The sequence below is a fragment of the Dendrobates tinctorius genome, unplaced genomic scaffold, assembly GCF_039654945.1.
Source record: "Dendrobates tinctorius isolate UK_male_01 unplaced genomic scaffold, ASM3965494v1 ptg000036l, whole genome shotgun sequence".
In the NCBI taxonomy this organism is placed as follows: domain Eukaryota; kingdom Metazoa; phylum Chordata; class Amphibia; order Anura; family Dendrobatidae; genus Dendrobates; species Dendrobates tinctorius.
Genome location: NW_027361704.1, coordinates 8,522,913 through 8,537,355, shown reverse-complemented (window position 1 = coordinate 8,537,355; position 14,443 = coordinate 8,522,913). Strand labels below are relative to the sequence as shown.

At 43.9% G+C, this 14,443-nt stretch overlaps 1 protein-coding gene across 5 annotated transcripts in view; it reads right to left on the bottom strand.

Annotated features, from left to right (window-relative positions):
* RUFY1 (RUN and FYVE domain containing 1) overlaps positions 1-14,443 on the bottom strand; it is a 573,324-nt gene that overhangs the window by 456,434 nt on the left and 102,447 nt on the right. For all 5 annotated transcript variants that reach the window (XM_073573702.1, XM_073573703.1, XM_073573706.1 and 2 more), the window contains one exon: positions 4,857-4,974. In XM_073573702.1, the coding sequence (XP_073429803.1) occupies positions 4,857-4,974 (118 nt within the window). The remainder of the gene's footprint in view (positions 1-4,856; positions 4,975-14,443) is intronic.

The window sequence follows — 14,443 nt, the reverse complement described above, 5'->3', positions numbered from 1 at the left end:
AAAGGTATATACTGTTGGTACAGAAGGTACACAAGTTTGGTTAGGGCACAAATCTTTCACACTCTGTCATCCTGCCAGTGTACTCTGCCTTGAGGTGACAAAGTATAGTGCAAAATTGTCCCTCATTACTGAAACCGTCACAGAACTTCTAGTGGTAATGTCATGGTAATCTTGCAAGGTGGTTTCTTCAGAGGTGTCCTCAATGGAAATGGGTTCCTTGCAGATAACAAAATTGTGGAGTACCACGCAAGCTTTGATCACCTCGTCCACAGTTTCTGTCTTGAGGTTGATCGCAGTCAATAGGACCCGCCATTTGGCTGTCAGAATACCAAAGGTACATTCAACCATTCTTCTTGCTCTTGTGAGGCGGTAATTAAAAATGCGTTTTGGTCTTGTCAATCCTCTGCTAGAGTACGGTTTCAAAAGGTGTTCTGACAGCTGGAAGGCTTCATCCCCTACACAGACAAATGGCATAGACCAGATGTTTGCGGCAGCGGTCTAGGTGGTGGGAACTGGAAGGTGTTTCCATACAGTTTACGCCCCATGGCAGACAGTTTGAAAACTTGAGAGTCATTGGAGCGGCCATAGGCCCCAATATCAACCGCAATAAATTTGTATTCCGCGTCAGCGATGGCCATGAGGACAATTGAAAAATATTTCTTGTAATTGAAATATTCCGATCCCGATCCGGCTGGCTTTACAATGCGGATATGTTTCCCGTCCACAGCGCCCAAGCAGTTTGGAAACTGACATATCTGTTGAAACTTGTCAGCAATTTCAATCCACCTCTCTGTTGTGGGCTCTGGTAAAAACTCTTCAGCTAAGGAGTCCCACAGTGCACGGCATGTGTACTTCACAATTCCAGATATGGTGGAAATCCCGAGTCTGTACTGGAAATGCAGTGACGAAAGGGATTCTCCAGTTGCAAGAAATCTGTGGGGAATTAAAAAACAATAAATTAGTTTTAAATCACAGCATTACATACCAAAACTGACCTATAACACTTGGAGATACAAATTACCACCAACAAGATTGCAGTGAAAGTGTGCTCTGATGCGATCATATCCAATAAATGTGGCTTACCTTAAAGTCACCATCAGACGCTCTGCGGGTGAAACAGAGAAGCGGCAATAGGTGTCCGCTTTTCTTATGAGGTGTGCAATGCGCTCCACCAAGTAATCAAAATTCTCCATTTTCATCCGAACATATCCAAAAAATTTATCCGGGTTTCGTCGAAGGTCCATGCATAGTGTAGAATAGACCCCACGCGTCATTCTCTTGGCTGTGATGGGGTGGATCCACAAACGTCGTCTACGATGCCTGATGCGCTGCTGTCTCGCTCTCTCCTTCTCCAGAACAATCACCCTCAAACGATTTGCCTCCGCTGTAAAATCCGCCAAATTCTTCAAAATATTTCCAATGACAACATCCATCTTCGCCAGTAACTTGCTCTTCTCTCCAACCTGCACTTTCTCCTCTACAACCTGTCAAAGAAGGGCTGTAGGAACATGCTATATATAGTTTTCCAGTAGCCAATCCCGTTCGGAAGGCCACAAGGGTCAATTTTAAAAACCGGATCCGGCGTAATCCGTCGAAAAACGGATAGAAAAACGGATGAACAGGATTAGACGGATCCGGTTTTGTCTGTCCAGAAAAAGACGGATCCGCCAGAAAACCGGATCCGTCACATCCGGTTTTACGAAACATTTGCCGGATCCGGCGTTCCGGCACGACGCCGGATCGCGCCTGACGCCGAAAACCTGATGTGTGAAAGTAGCCTTAACAGACAAGAAACCACTAGTGATGAGTGAGCATGCTCGGATAACACAATATCTAAGTATCCTAGGCGTACTGAAGTAATATCTTTGAGTCCCTGTGGCTGCATGTTTCGTAGTTGTTACACAGCCGCAAGACATGCGGGGGATTGCCTAACAGGCAATCTCTGCATGCTACGGGGATTCTAACATGTTATTCGAACTCCCAAGATAGTCGGATTACACCCAACCCGATATCCGTGCACGGTCGCTCATCACTAGAAATCACATTTGAGCAAGGGGTGCAGAGGAGCTTCTTGAAATAGAGCCTGCTTGCATGGGATATACTGGAGAGCCAAAAATCTGCAGGACCCAACAGGGTATAAATTCCTGCAGAGTTTGGCCATGCCCCCTTAAGGCCAGATGGACTCACCATGCTTTAGAAGGAGTGCAGTCGAATGCATCAGGAAACAAGCCTCAGTGAGGAGCCGCCATGCAGTAACCATGGTAGTTGGGTGGCGCTGTGGAGGCACGCTAAAGTTATTGCTGTGACCGTGATTACATCAGATTTCTGAAGTAAATCACTTTGATAAGTTGCAGCTTTTGACTTTTTCGCATGACACCACAGCTCGTTTAATTAATGATGAGGTGTGTGGAGTTTCTTATGCCAGAAATATTGCTCCTGTTCATGACTTGTAATTGTTGCAAAGTGACACTTCTGATTAATTTAAGAGGCGGGAACCTCTTAATGAATCTGGAGCGCCTAACTTAAACACGCCCCCGACGCTGGACAAAGATAAATGACTGCATCAGCTAGTCATTCGCCACAGCGGTCAAATGCTGTCTAATACGGTCTAGAACAAAAAGTAAGAAAACAGTCAAGTGAGCAACAGAATGTTGCAAGTGGAGTGATGGCAAATAGGCCAAGTACACTGCTTAAAAAAAAAAAAAAGGGAACACTAAAATATTGCATCTTAAGGCCCCGTTACACATAACGATGTCCCAGCGATCCCACCAACAATCCGACATGGATGGGATTGCTGGGACATCGTTAGACAGCCCCTCCAGCGATCAGGACCAGCGAGCAAGCTGGTTTCCAATGTAAACAGAGGGTATCTAAGAGCCGTGCTGGCGAGATCGCTGTGGCGTCACAAAATCAGCGATCTCGCTGGCGATATCGCCGTGTGTGACGGGGCCTTTAGAGATCACTGAATTAAATATTTCAGTTGCAAATCTTTATTCATTATATAGCAGAATGCATTGAGAATAAAAAAAAAAATGATCAACGTAAATCAAAATTAAAGGGGATCTGTCACCCCATTTTTTGCATATCAGCTGCGGCCACAGCCATCAGGGGCTTATCTACAGCATTCTGTAATGCTGTAGATAAGCCCCCGATGGAACCTGAAAGAAAAAAAAAAAAAAAGTTAGATTGTACTCACCCCGGCGTTCGGTCCGGTCCAATGGGTGTTGCCATCCCGTCCGGCGCCTCCCATCTTAATACGATGATGTCCTCTTCCTTGCTTCTCCTTCAGCTCCTGCGCAGGAGTACTTTATCTGCCCTATTGAGGGCAGAACAGAGTACTGCAGTGCGCAGGCGCCAGAGCTCTCTGACCTTTCCCAGTGCATTACAGTACTTTACTCTGCCCTCAACAGGGCAGAGAAAGTACACCTGCGCAGGAGCCGAGGGAGAAGCAAGGAGGAGGACATCATTGTATGAAGATGGAGGCGCCGGACCGGACCGCAACACCCACCGCACCCGACCCCACCCCCTTGTAAATATAATCTAACATGTTTTTCTTATCTTTCAGGTTTCATCGGGGGCTTATCTACAGCATTACAGAATGCTGTAGATAAGCCCCTGATGGCGGTGCCGGTAGCTGATAGGCCGAAAATTAGGTGACAGATTCCGTTTAATATCCCGTAGAGATCTGGATTTGGAATGATACGAAAATCAAAGTGGAAAAAACATTTAAAGGCTGACCCAACTTGAGTGAAAATGCCTCAAGACAATTAAATGATGCTCAGCAGTGTGTGTGTGGCCTCCACGTGACTGTATGACCTCACTACAATGCCTGGGCATGCTCCTAACGATACGGCGGATGTTTTCCTGAGGGATCTCCTCCCAGACCTAGATTAAACAGTCAACTCCTGGACATTCTGTGGTGCAAAACGGTGTTGGTGGACTGAACGAGACAAGATGGCCCAGATGTGCTCAATTGGATTCAAGTCTGGGGAACGGGCAGGCCAGTCCATAGCATCAATGCCTTCATCATGCAGGAACTGCTGACACACTTCAGCCACATGAGGCCTAGCATTGTCATGCATCAGAAGGAATCCAGTGCCTACTGCACTTGCATATGGTCTCCTGTTCCTCCTTGCACCAAGGAGTAGGAGGTTGTCCTGCTGCTGGGTTGTTGCCCTCCTACAGCCCCCATCCACTTCTGGTGTACTGGCCTGTCTCCTGGGTATCTGCTCTGAACACTGTGCTGACACACACCGCTTCAAACCTTGCCAAAGCTCTCATTGATGTGCCATCCTGCATGAACTGCACTACCTGAACAACTTCTGTGGATTGCAGACACCACCTCATCCTACTGTACAAGACCTCTAATGGTCAGAGCAATGACCAAATGCAAAAAAGTGACCAAAACAGCAGCTTAAAAGAATGAGAACAGAGAAATTAACTGTGGTCACCCCTGCAGAAGCACTCATTTATAGGGGTTCTCTTTCTAACTGCCTATCATTTGTACCTGTTGTCTGTTCCATTTGCACAACTCCAGGAGAAAATAATTCACAGTCCGTGTAGATTCAGAACTGGACAGGTTGATTTCACTGAAGTGTGACTGACTTGGAGTTACATTGTGTTGTTTAAGTGTTACCTTTATTTTTTTGAGCAGTGTAGCTGACACTCAAATGCTCAGATTTTAGGCAATTTTGCAAAGATTTCTGAAAAATTGGTTACGGATCAATAAAGTTATACTTATTTGTTTGTTTTGCAGGGTTTGCTTTATAGTTGCCATTTTACAGACAAAAGAAAAAAAAATCACATCTTCAAACCTTTTTTTGTAGTCTTGATTTTCACTGCTGAGTTCTACTTACTTAATTTCAGGAAGATTCCTTATGTTTGTAAAGATGTCAGCAGATTCAGGGCAAAGTTTTTCTATCAGTTCCAAAGGGCCAAAGAAAGATTTATTTTGACCAATAAAGCTCTTTTTAACTGCAAAAAAATTACAAATAAAATTCAATTAAAATTGTACACGACACATTTTTATAGTAAGAGATATGCATCAGACACACATATCTACATATTCACAAACCTATCTCTATAATGTCTGTATGAACACACATTTATATAACCCCCATCTATTTGATCTGTACATAGACATCAGTTAGACATAGGATAGTTGCAATTTGGTGCTTAAACTACTAACCATATTCAAGTGAGGCTTCATAGATGGTCTATGTACAGAATCATAGCTTGTGAATGGTCAAGTCTCCTATACTGCAATGCATTAAGAGCAGTAAAAAATAAAATGTTGAAATACTAAAGAGGAGTTATACAGTTAATTGTATACACCTCCACCCTCATACTATACTCCACAATTGACAACTTTTCCAAGTTGCAATTTAGAAGACAAATGCCTAGGAGAGTACAAAGTGTAGCCAGAACAAGGACACCTTTAGGAGGGCATGTAGTTTTATGTCCTCCAGGACCCAGTTCACACCTCATTCCAGACCACTATGAATGACAGATTATGGGAAGGGTGGACACAAGCTTCCAGTAGACTCTTAGAAGTCTCCCCCTTTTATGTGAGATTCTGACATTCAGGGAGAGTCATCTACACTATTCTCAGAGAAGACCTCAAAAAGAGGAAAAAATCCTCCAAAAAAATTCAGATACAAACCAGACAGGCCTAAATGCATCTGCACTAATACAAGGTGCAGCGGACCCAAGTAAAATGGCAGCTGCACAGGTGCTGTTTCATTTGGTATTTATGCACCTGTGCAGCTGCCATTTTACTTGGGTCCGCTGCACCTTGTATTAGTGCAGATGCATTTATGTTATGATTGAGTCACCGTAGGAGGCAAAAACAGAAATGCTAGCTAAGTCCAGAAAACCAGAGAGGTTGGCAGCTATCGGATTGCAGACCCCTGAACCTATCAACACAACTAGCAGTAGCCGTGGAGGGTTCCTACGATGCCCTAGACCCCTCGATCACAGCCGGAGAATTAAATAGCCTAAAGACAGAAAGGGAAATCTAAACTGCCCCAGAGCAGACCCCAAAGCAAAAGGCAGCCCCCCACATATAATGACGGTGAAGCAAGAAGAAAGAACACAGACAGAAAGATAGACTGAGCAAAGACGGGGCCCAAGCTAACTAGATAGGAAAGGACAGGAAGGCTGCTGTCTGCAATCCGTGAAAAACCCTATGAAAATAAGAGCCAACAGACTGACAGTGAAAAAGGCCCTGAAGACGCTAGGCTTCAAAAAGACTATGTCAGTACTCAGGAATATTCTGAAGACAGAGCAACCGGCAAAAGGAGAATCAGCTCACCCCAGCAGGGAATGGCAGAATCCAGAAAAGCAGGGCAAACAAAAACAAAACACAAATGCTAAAAGGCAAAGCAGAAAACTTAGCTTTAGAGGAGCAGGAATCAGACTGGTTTCCTAGAAGTCCACAGAGAAATCACCCGCAGGGCAGAAGGGCGTCGGCAGCCTTATATCCAGTCCGTGACTCCACTCAGCCAGTCATCATCATTAAGCTCAGGTGCCTGATAATCAGGCTCATTACCTTCCTTTACCAGAATAGGGAGTTCACCAGACCTCAGTGACGAAGGGGAAAATGAACTCAACACATTTAGGCCTGTTTGGTTTGTATTCTCAGAGAAGGTAGCATAAAAAACCTGATCATGACATGTTGAAAAAAACATTTTGTACTTAAACGGAGCAGCCTGATGTAGGCAAAGAGAAGTGGAATCCAAAAGATATATCACTTAGATTACTGGGTGCAGCCGTTCTCACACAGAGCTTTTACCTTTAACAATGAAGCAGAGCTCAGAAAGCTGCACCCGCCCACACCGCGCTCTCAAAGTCACCCTCAAAATGCAATTCAACATTTATAAGGGCCTTCGCCCCTATAAACTGAATATCACTGGTAGGATTTTTAAACATTTATATAAGGGGCTTGGCCTCTATAAACTGAATATTACTGGTATGATTTAGTGTAGTAGCTGCAGATAAATTGACTTTTAATGAATCTGCAAATGAGGGCGCTTCGGCACACTTTTGGCGTGGTCAATGGCTTGGTGCACTGTTGAATCGTCTGAGGACGAAAGGAGGAAATCCAGCATGTGGTGACGTCCATACAGTAGCTTCCAAAGTACAGAACATCACTGTCTGAAAATGATGCTTTGCACAGTACTAAAAATGAACATTTTATTTTCGATAAAGTTCAATTACTTTTGAGCTCCTGGAGGAGGCTTTGTAGAAAAATGGTTGGAATTCCTAAACATTTCATAGAAGAATATTTAGAATTGAGAGTCCTCAGTGGTTGATACCTTTTAATGGCTAACTGAAAAGATGGTAACACATTACAAGCTTTCGAGACTACTCAGGTCTCTTCATCAGGTTAGACTAATACAAAATCTGAAGGGTCACATTTATACACAACACAGCAAAGAAATACTATATTGCAATAGATAAGACAAGTGACGTAAAGCAGAACTATCATTATGGGAGAGGGAGAAACAAATATTGAAACAGATCATAGATAAGGAGGTGAAAGTTTTATTGCCCTCTGATTTGGGGTCTGGTTTCGTGTTGTGATGACCCCAGGAGGTCCGAGGAGCAAATTCCTTAATTGGTGTAAATAGACATTACTGGCATGGTACAAATATATATCTTTCCTGTAAATATTTCATAGGATTTTTTTTTTTTATCACTCCTTTTAATTAAACCTGAAAGTCTACACTTCAATTGCACCTCAGCCATAGCGCCCAACCATCCTGGAATCGGCGGGACTGTCACGATTTGAGGGCTCAGTTCAGTGTCCCGTCACGTCTGAGCTGTTCTCCCAGTTTCTATACTCACCTCTCCGACGATTTCATCGCTCCCGTAGCTCCTCCTCTGTGGGGGGATGGGGGGGCAGCTTCTCTCTGCTGAGTGCATAAATTAAATTATATTCACTTCTCCCTCCTGTGATTGGGTCTCCCCGAGACTCAAACTCACATCTCAGTGTCCACAGGCTGCTGCTTTACCAATGAGTCACAGCTAACAATGCTGGAGATAGGAGGAGACTTTGGTTATCTTTGCCTTTATATTGCAATGAACCCAGAAGTAGAGTATGCATATCCATAGAAATAAATGGTGTACATAATGTATTTTTATGGTGCCAGTAAACTGAGGTGAACAAAAAGATTTTTTATGTTCCTATAGATCTATTAAAAATAAACGATTCAATTTTTTTCTTTTCTGTGAGTTTCCCAGGTCTTGAACCCACAACCATAACATTACAGAGATGGTTTAACCCCTTAACTCTTAGAACTTTTTTCGGTTTTCGCTCCCCCACTTTTCAGAGCCATAACTTTTTTATTTTTCTGTCAATATGGCCATGTGTGGGAGTGTTTTTGCAGGATGAGTTGGTACTTTTGAATGACACCATTGGTTTTACCATGTTGTGTACTAGAAAACATGAAAAATTCCAAGTGAAATTGCAAAAAAAGGTCAATCCCACACTTGCTTTTAGTTTGGCTTTTTTACTATGTTCAATAAATGCTAAAACTGACCTACCGATATGATTATTCAGGTCATTACGAGTTCATAGACACCAAACATGTCTAGTTTCTTTTTTATCTAAGTGGTGAAAAAAAATTCTAAACTTAGTTAGAAATTTTTTTTTGCCATTTTCCAATACCCGTAGCGTCTCCATCTTTCATGATCTCGAGTTAGGCGAGAGCTTATTTTTTCCGCGTCGAGCTGACGTTTTTAACGATTTCATTTTGGTTCAGATACGATATCTTGATTACACATTATTGCATTTTAATGCAATGTTTTGGGGACCAAAAAAAACAATTCTGGCATTTTGACTTTTTCTCGCTACACCGTTTAGTGATCGGGTTAATCCTTTTTTAATTGATCGGGCGATTCTGAACGCATTGATACCAAATATGTGTATGTTTGTATTTTTTTTATTGTTTTATTTTGAATGGGGCGAAAGGGGGGGTGATTTGAACTTTTATAATTTTTTTTATATTTTTAACCTTTACCCCCAAGGGTAGTTTGCATGTTAATGACCAGTCCAATTTTCACAATTCTGACCACTGTCCCTTTAGGAGGTAAAAACTTTGGAAAGTTTTAAATGGATCCCGATAATTCTGACATTGTTTTCTCATGACATATTGAACTTCATGATAGTGGTAAAATATTTTTATAAGACTTGCGTTTGTGAAAAACACAGAAATTTGGCAAAAATTTTGAAAATTTCGCAATTTTCATGCCCTTAAACACAGAGATAGGTCACATAAAATACATAATAAGCGACATTTCCCAAATGCTTACTTTACATCAGCACAATTTTGGAACCCAAATTTTTTTTGTTAGGAAATAAGGGTTAAAAGTTAAACAGTAATTTCTCATTTTTACACTTTTTTTTTTTTTTTTTTTTTTTTTTTTTAGAGACCACATCACATTTGAAGTCACTTTGAGGAGTCTATATGACAGCAAATACCCAAGTGACAGTTCTAAAACCTGCACCCCTGAAGGTACTCAGAACCACATTCAAGAAGTTTACTAACCCTTCAGGTGCTTCACATGAATTTTTGGAATGCTTAAAAGAAAAAAAAATGAACATTTACATTTTTTTCACAAAAAATTTACTTCAGATCCATTTTATTTTCCCCAAGAGTAAAGGAAGAAATTGCACCGCAAAAGTTATTGTGCAAATTGTCCTGAGTACGCTGAAACCCCATATGTGGGGGTAAACCACTGTTTGGGCGCATAGCTGAGCTCAGAAGGGAAGCAGCACCAGATTTTACTGTTATGGTTTGCAGGTGCCATGACTCACTGGGATAGCCTATGAGGTCCAAAACAGCAGAACCCTCAATAAGTGACACCACTTAACGAACTACACATGTCAATGAATTCATCCAGGGGTGCAGTGATCATATTGACACCATGGGTTTGTCACAGAATTTTATACCATTAGGCAGTGAGGACAAAATACCCTATATACTCGAGAATAAGCCGACCCGAGTATAAGCCGAGGCACCTAATTTTGCCACAGAAAACTGGGTAATCTTATTGTCTCGAGTATAAGCAGGGTATGCATTGTCCCTTCATCCCTATCCTGGTATGTGTGGCTCTCGCAGCTGTATGCATGGCTCCTCTGTCCTCCCTCTGCTGTATGCACGGCTCCCCAATCCTTCCCCTTTTTGTATGCACGGAACCCCCATTCTCCCCCTTTTGTATGCACGACTCCTCCGTCCTCGTCATACTCACCCCCTTCTGGCAGGGTCTCTGCACTTCCTTGCTTCTCCAATGGTATCCAGCGCCGGCAGCTTCTTCCTGTGTTTAGCGGTCACATGGTACCACTCATTAAAGTAATGAATATGCATTCCACACCTATGGGAGTGGAGTCACGTGAATATTCATTACTTTAATGAGGGCTACCACGTGACCGATGAACACAGGAAGAAGCTGCCGGCGCTGGAGACCACCTGAGAAGCAGGGAAATACAGAGACCGCGCCAGGAGGGGTTGAGTATGATGTGACAGTCACCGCTCCTGCAGCTCCCCCTCCCCCCGCTGAGTCTGACCCCCTGGGACAATGACTCAAGTATAAGCCGAGAGGGGCTCTTTCAGCCTAAACAAAGAAAAAAAAAAAAAATGGGCTGAAAATCTTGGCTTATACTCGAGTATATACGGTAACTACATTTTTACCACCAAAACTTAGTTTAGCCACAGATTTTACATTTTCACACAAGAAGTGGGTAAAAATAACAAAATTTGTCTCATAATTTATACTGAATGTGGCATTATCCCATATGTGTCTGTACAGTACTACTTAGCCATGCAGAGAGACTCAGGAGGAACGGAGCGCAATTTGTCTATTCAAGTCAATGGGTCTGTGCACATGTCAGAGTGTTTCCACGAACCGTGTGTCCGTGGGCAAAACACGCTGACATGTCCGTTTAATGTCAGCATGGACCATAAAACGTCCCACACCCGTGCATACACATAACACACATTGATGTCATCCATGTGACATGCATCGTCTCCGGGGAAGAAGTGTTACAGACAGAAGGTGGCGGCTGATGGGACTATTCATCTACCGGTCCTGTGCTGTAAATAAATATGGTAATTCAAAAAAAAAAAACAAAAAAAAAACGGCGTTGGCTCCACCCTATTTTTGACAACCAGCCAGACAAAACTCACAGCTGAGGGCTGCAACCCTCAGCTGTCAGCAAGGCTTGTTATCAAGAATAGAGGGGTCCCACGCTGATTTTTTTAAATAATTAAAAAACGGCGTGGGGTCCCCCCCATTTTTGACAACCAGTCTTGCTAAAGCTCACAGCTAGGGCTGGTATTCTAAGGCTTGTAAGGGGCCATGGATATCGCCCCCCCGCCTGAAAATAGCAGCCCACAGCTGCCCAGAAAAGGTACATCTATTAGATGCACCTTTTCTGGAGCTTTGCTCGGCTCCTCCCACTTGCCCTGTAGCGGTGGCAAGTGAGGTAATAATTTGTGGGATTGATATCACCTTTCAGGTTACATGAAGCCCATGGCTTAGTAATGGAGAGGTCTTTAAGATACCCATCCATTACTAATCCTATAGTTGTATTGTAAATAAATCACCGATACCCAGAATAAAGTTTTTTTTTTTTTTGTTTTTTTTTTAAGAAAGGGTTGCAGCCTCCAGCTAAGCGTTCCATCTGGCTAGTTATCAAAAATAGGGGTGAACCCACACCGTTTTTTGTTTTTTTTTAAATTACCTTTTTTTATTTAAAGCGCAGGAGCGGCAGATGAATACTCCCATCCTCTACTCCTGCTGTCACAGTTATTAGCAGCAGCAGGGGTAGGCTGATGAGAGTAATAGTCCCAAAAGCCCCCACCTGCTATCATTGTTCTGACATTAATATAACGCTCATCATTCTCTTCTGCTCATCAGCCACCGCCTGCTGTCTCTTTTATACCTTAAATGTAACTCATCATTCTCCCCTGCTTGCGTCGATCGCCAGCAGCTCAGGGGAGAATGATGAGAGCAATTTTCAGCACCCGACGCCAGCGAGCAGCGCTTACTGTAATGCTTCTTCCCTGGCGCCCGTCCTTGTGGTACTGATGCAGCACACGCATACCACATGTGTGCCGCAAGTATTACGCACACTGACATCTCCGGTAACGGAAATATCAGGACCACACGCTAAAAGACGCTTATGCTTTTTATTGCAAAAAAATAGTTTTTGCATCACCACATTCTGAGAGCTATAATTTCTCCATATTTTTGCCCACAGCATCATATGAGGGGGGGGGGGGGGGTGTTTATACCGTTCCGTGTGTGGCAAAATTGATAAGGCAGTTTTATTCTTTGGGTCAGTACGATTACAGAGATACCTCATTTATATTTTCTTAGGTTTTGGCGCTTTTATATAATAAAAACTATGATAGAGAAAAAACATTTTTGCATCTCTTTATTCTGAGAGCTATAACTTTTATTTTGCCGCTGATGGAGTTGTATGGTGGCTCGTTTTTTGCGGTACAAGAGGAGGTTTTGAGCGGTACCATGTTTATTTATATCCATCTTTCTTATGTTATTCCACTTTTTGTTCGGCGGTATGATAAAGCATTGTTTTTGCCTGTTATGGTGTTCAGTGAAGGGGTTAATTAGTGGGACAGTTTTATAGGTCGGGTCATTGTGAATGCAGCATTACCAAACGTGTACTTTTATTGTTTACATTTTTTTAATTCAAATATTTATTTAGTGATAGAATATACAGTTCTGGCAAAAATTAAGAGACCACTGCAAAATTTTCAAGAGGGCTTTAAACTAGAAGAAGAAGAGGGGATGGGAGGAAAAACAGAAGACAAGAACATGCAGCAGAAGGACAAACTAATCAAGGATACTAGATGTGGTAAAGAGGACCCAAGACAGGGTACTCAGAAGGAAGCAAAGAAAAAGGAAGCAAAACTTCTTTCCTGCATGCTGACCAACGCAAGAAGCCTGACCAATAAGATTGAAGATCTGGAGTTGGTAATGTATGAGGAAAAATACGACATAGTAGGAATAACTGAGACATGGTTAGACGACAGTTATGACTGGGCGGCTAACTCGCAAGGATATGATTTGTTACGGAGAGATCGTGAAAAAAGTTAAGGGGGTGGAGTCTGTCTATATATAAAGTCCACTTTAAAGCCCACACTAAGAGAAGATATACAAGAGGGAAATGAAGAGGTGGAGTCTCTATGGGTGGAGATACAAGGAGGGAAAAGTAATAAAATCCTCATAGGGGTTTGTTATAAGCCACCAAATATAACAGAAACCACTGAAAATGTATTATCGAAACAAACAGACAAAGCAGCAAATCACAATGAGGTGATTGAAGTCCCCCCATAACTACCCCGACAGACTGGGAAACTGAAACCTGCGTATCTCAGAAAGGAAGCCAATTTCTGTCAGTGACCAAGGATAATTATCTGTCACAACTTGTGCGGGGCCCAACTAGAGGGACAGCCCTTCTGGACTTAATTTTAAGCAACAGGCCAGATAGAATAACAGAAGTACGAGTCGATGGGCACCTAGGGAACAGTGACCACAATACAATTTGTCAGCACCGTCGCTCCTGGCCCCGCTGCCCCTGCCGCCTCCATACTCACCGCTGGTCCCGTCGCCGCTTCTGCTTCCGGCCCGGGTCCCTCCTGTCTCTCGGCTCCAGCACGCGCCTCCCGTCTTCCTCCTTTCCAGCGGGCGGCTTCCCGGCGCGCTCCTCCTCTGCCCTCGGCCGCGCGCACTGTGCCTCTGCGCACGCGCCGGGGTGCCAGACCACGCGTCCGTGCAGTATGGACGCCTCCCAGCGTGACCTGACCCGGACTCTCCGCCTGGCCTATCAGAGGCTACCATCAGGTATTTCAGGCCGCCCTCCCTTTGGGAGGCGCCTGACTATCGAGTTACTACTCACTGTGTCTAGGCCCTGCTCGCTGCTGTTAGCCCCTGCTCCAGCTCTCTCTCCCGGCTCCCGTGTCCTTCTCCTCTGGTTCCCCGCTAACCTTCTCTGTGTTTTCCTTTTTTCAGTCCGCTGTACCCTGCCTCTGCCTGGTCCCGTTGTCCTCCTTCCTCCGCCAGCTTCACTCTCACCAGTCCCTGGACCCTGGTTCTTCCGGACGTCTCGCTAGGTTCTCCTCTGCTGCTCCTCTTCTCAAGCCGACCCCTGATCCTGGCTGCCGTGACGTTAGAACTCCTTGAGCCTGCTCCCAAACGGTCCTTGTATAGGGGTCGGTCCACCTGGTGCGCTCGCTCGGGGAGGGTTCGACGTCACGGTCCAGTGGGTCCACTCTTGCTCCTGTCTCCAATAGCGTAACAGAATAGTCAGGCCATGGACCCCGCCGGGACCGCCGCCCAAAAAGAGCTAGTGTTCCTACGGGAGAACCAAACCCGTATAATGTCTTTTATGAAGACCATGGACTCCCACCTGTCG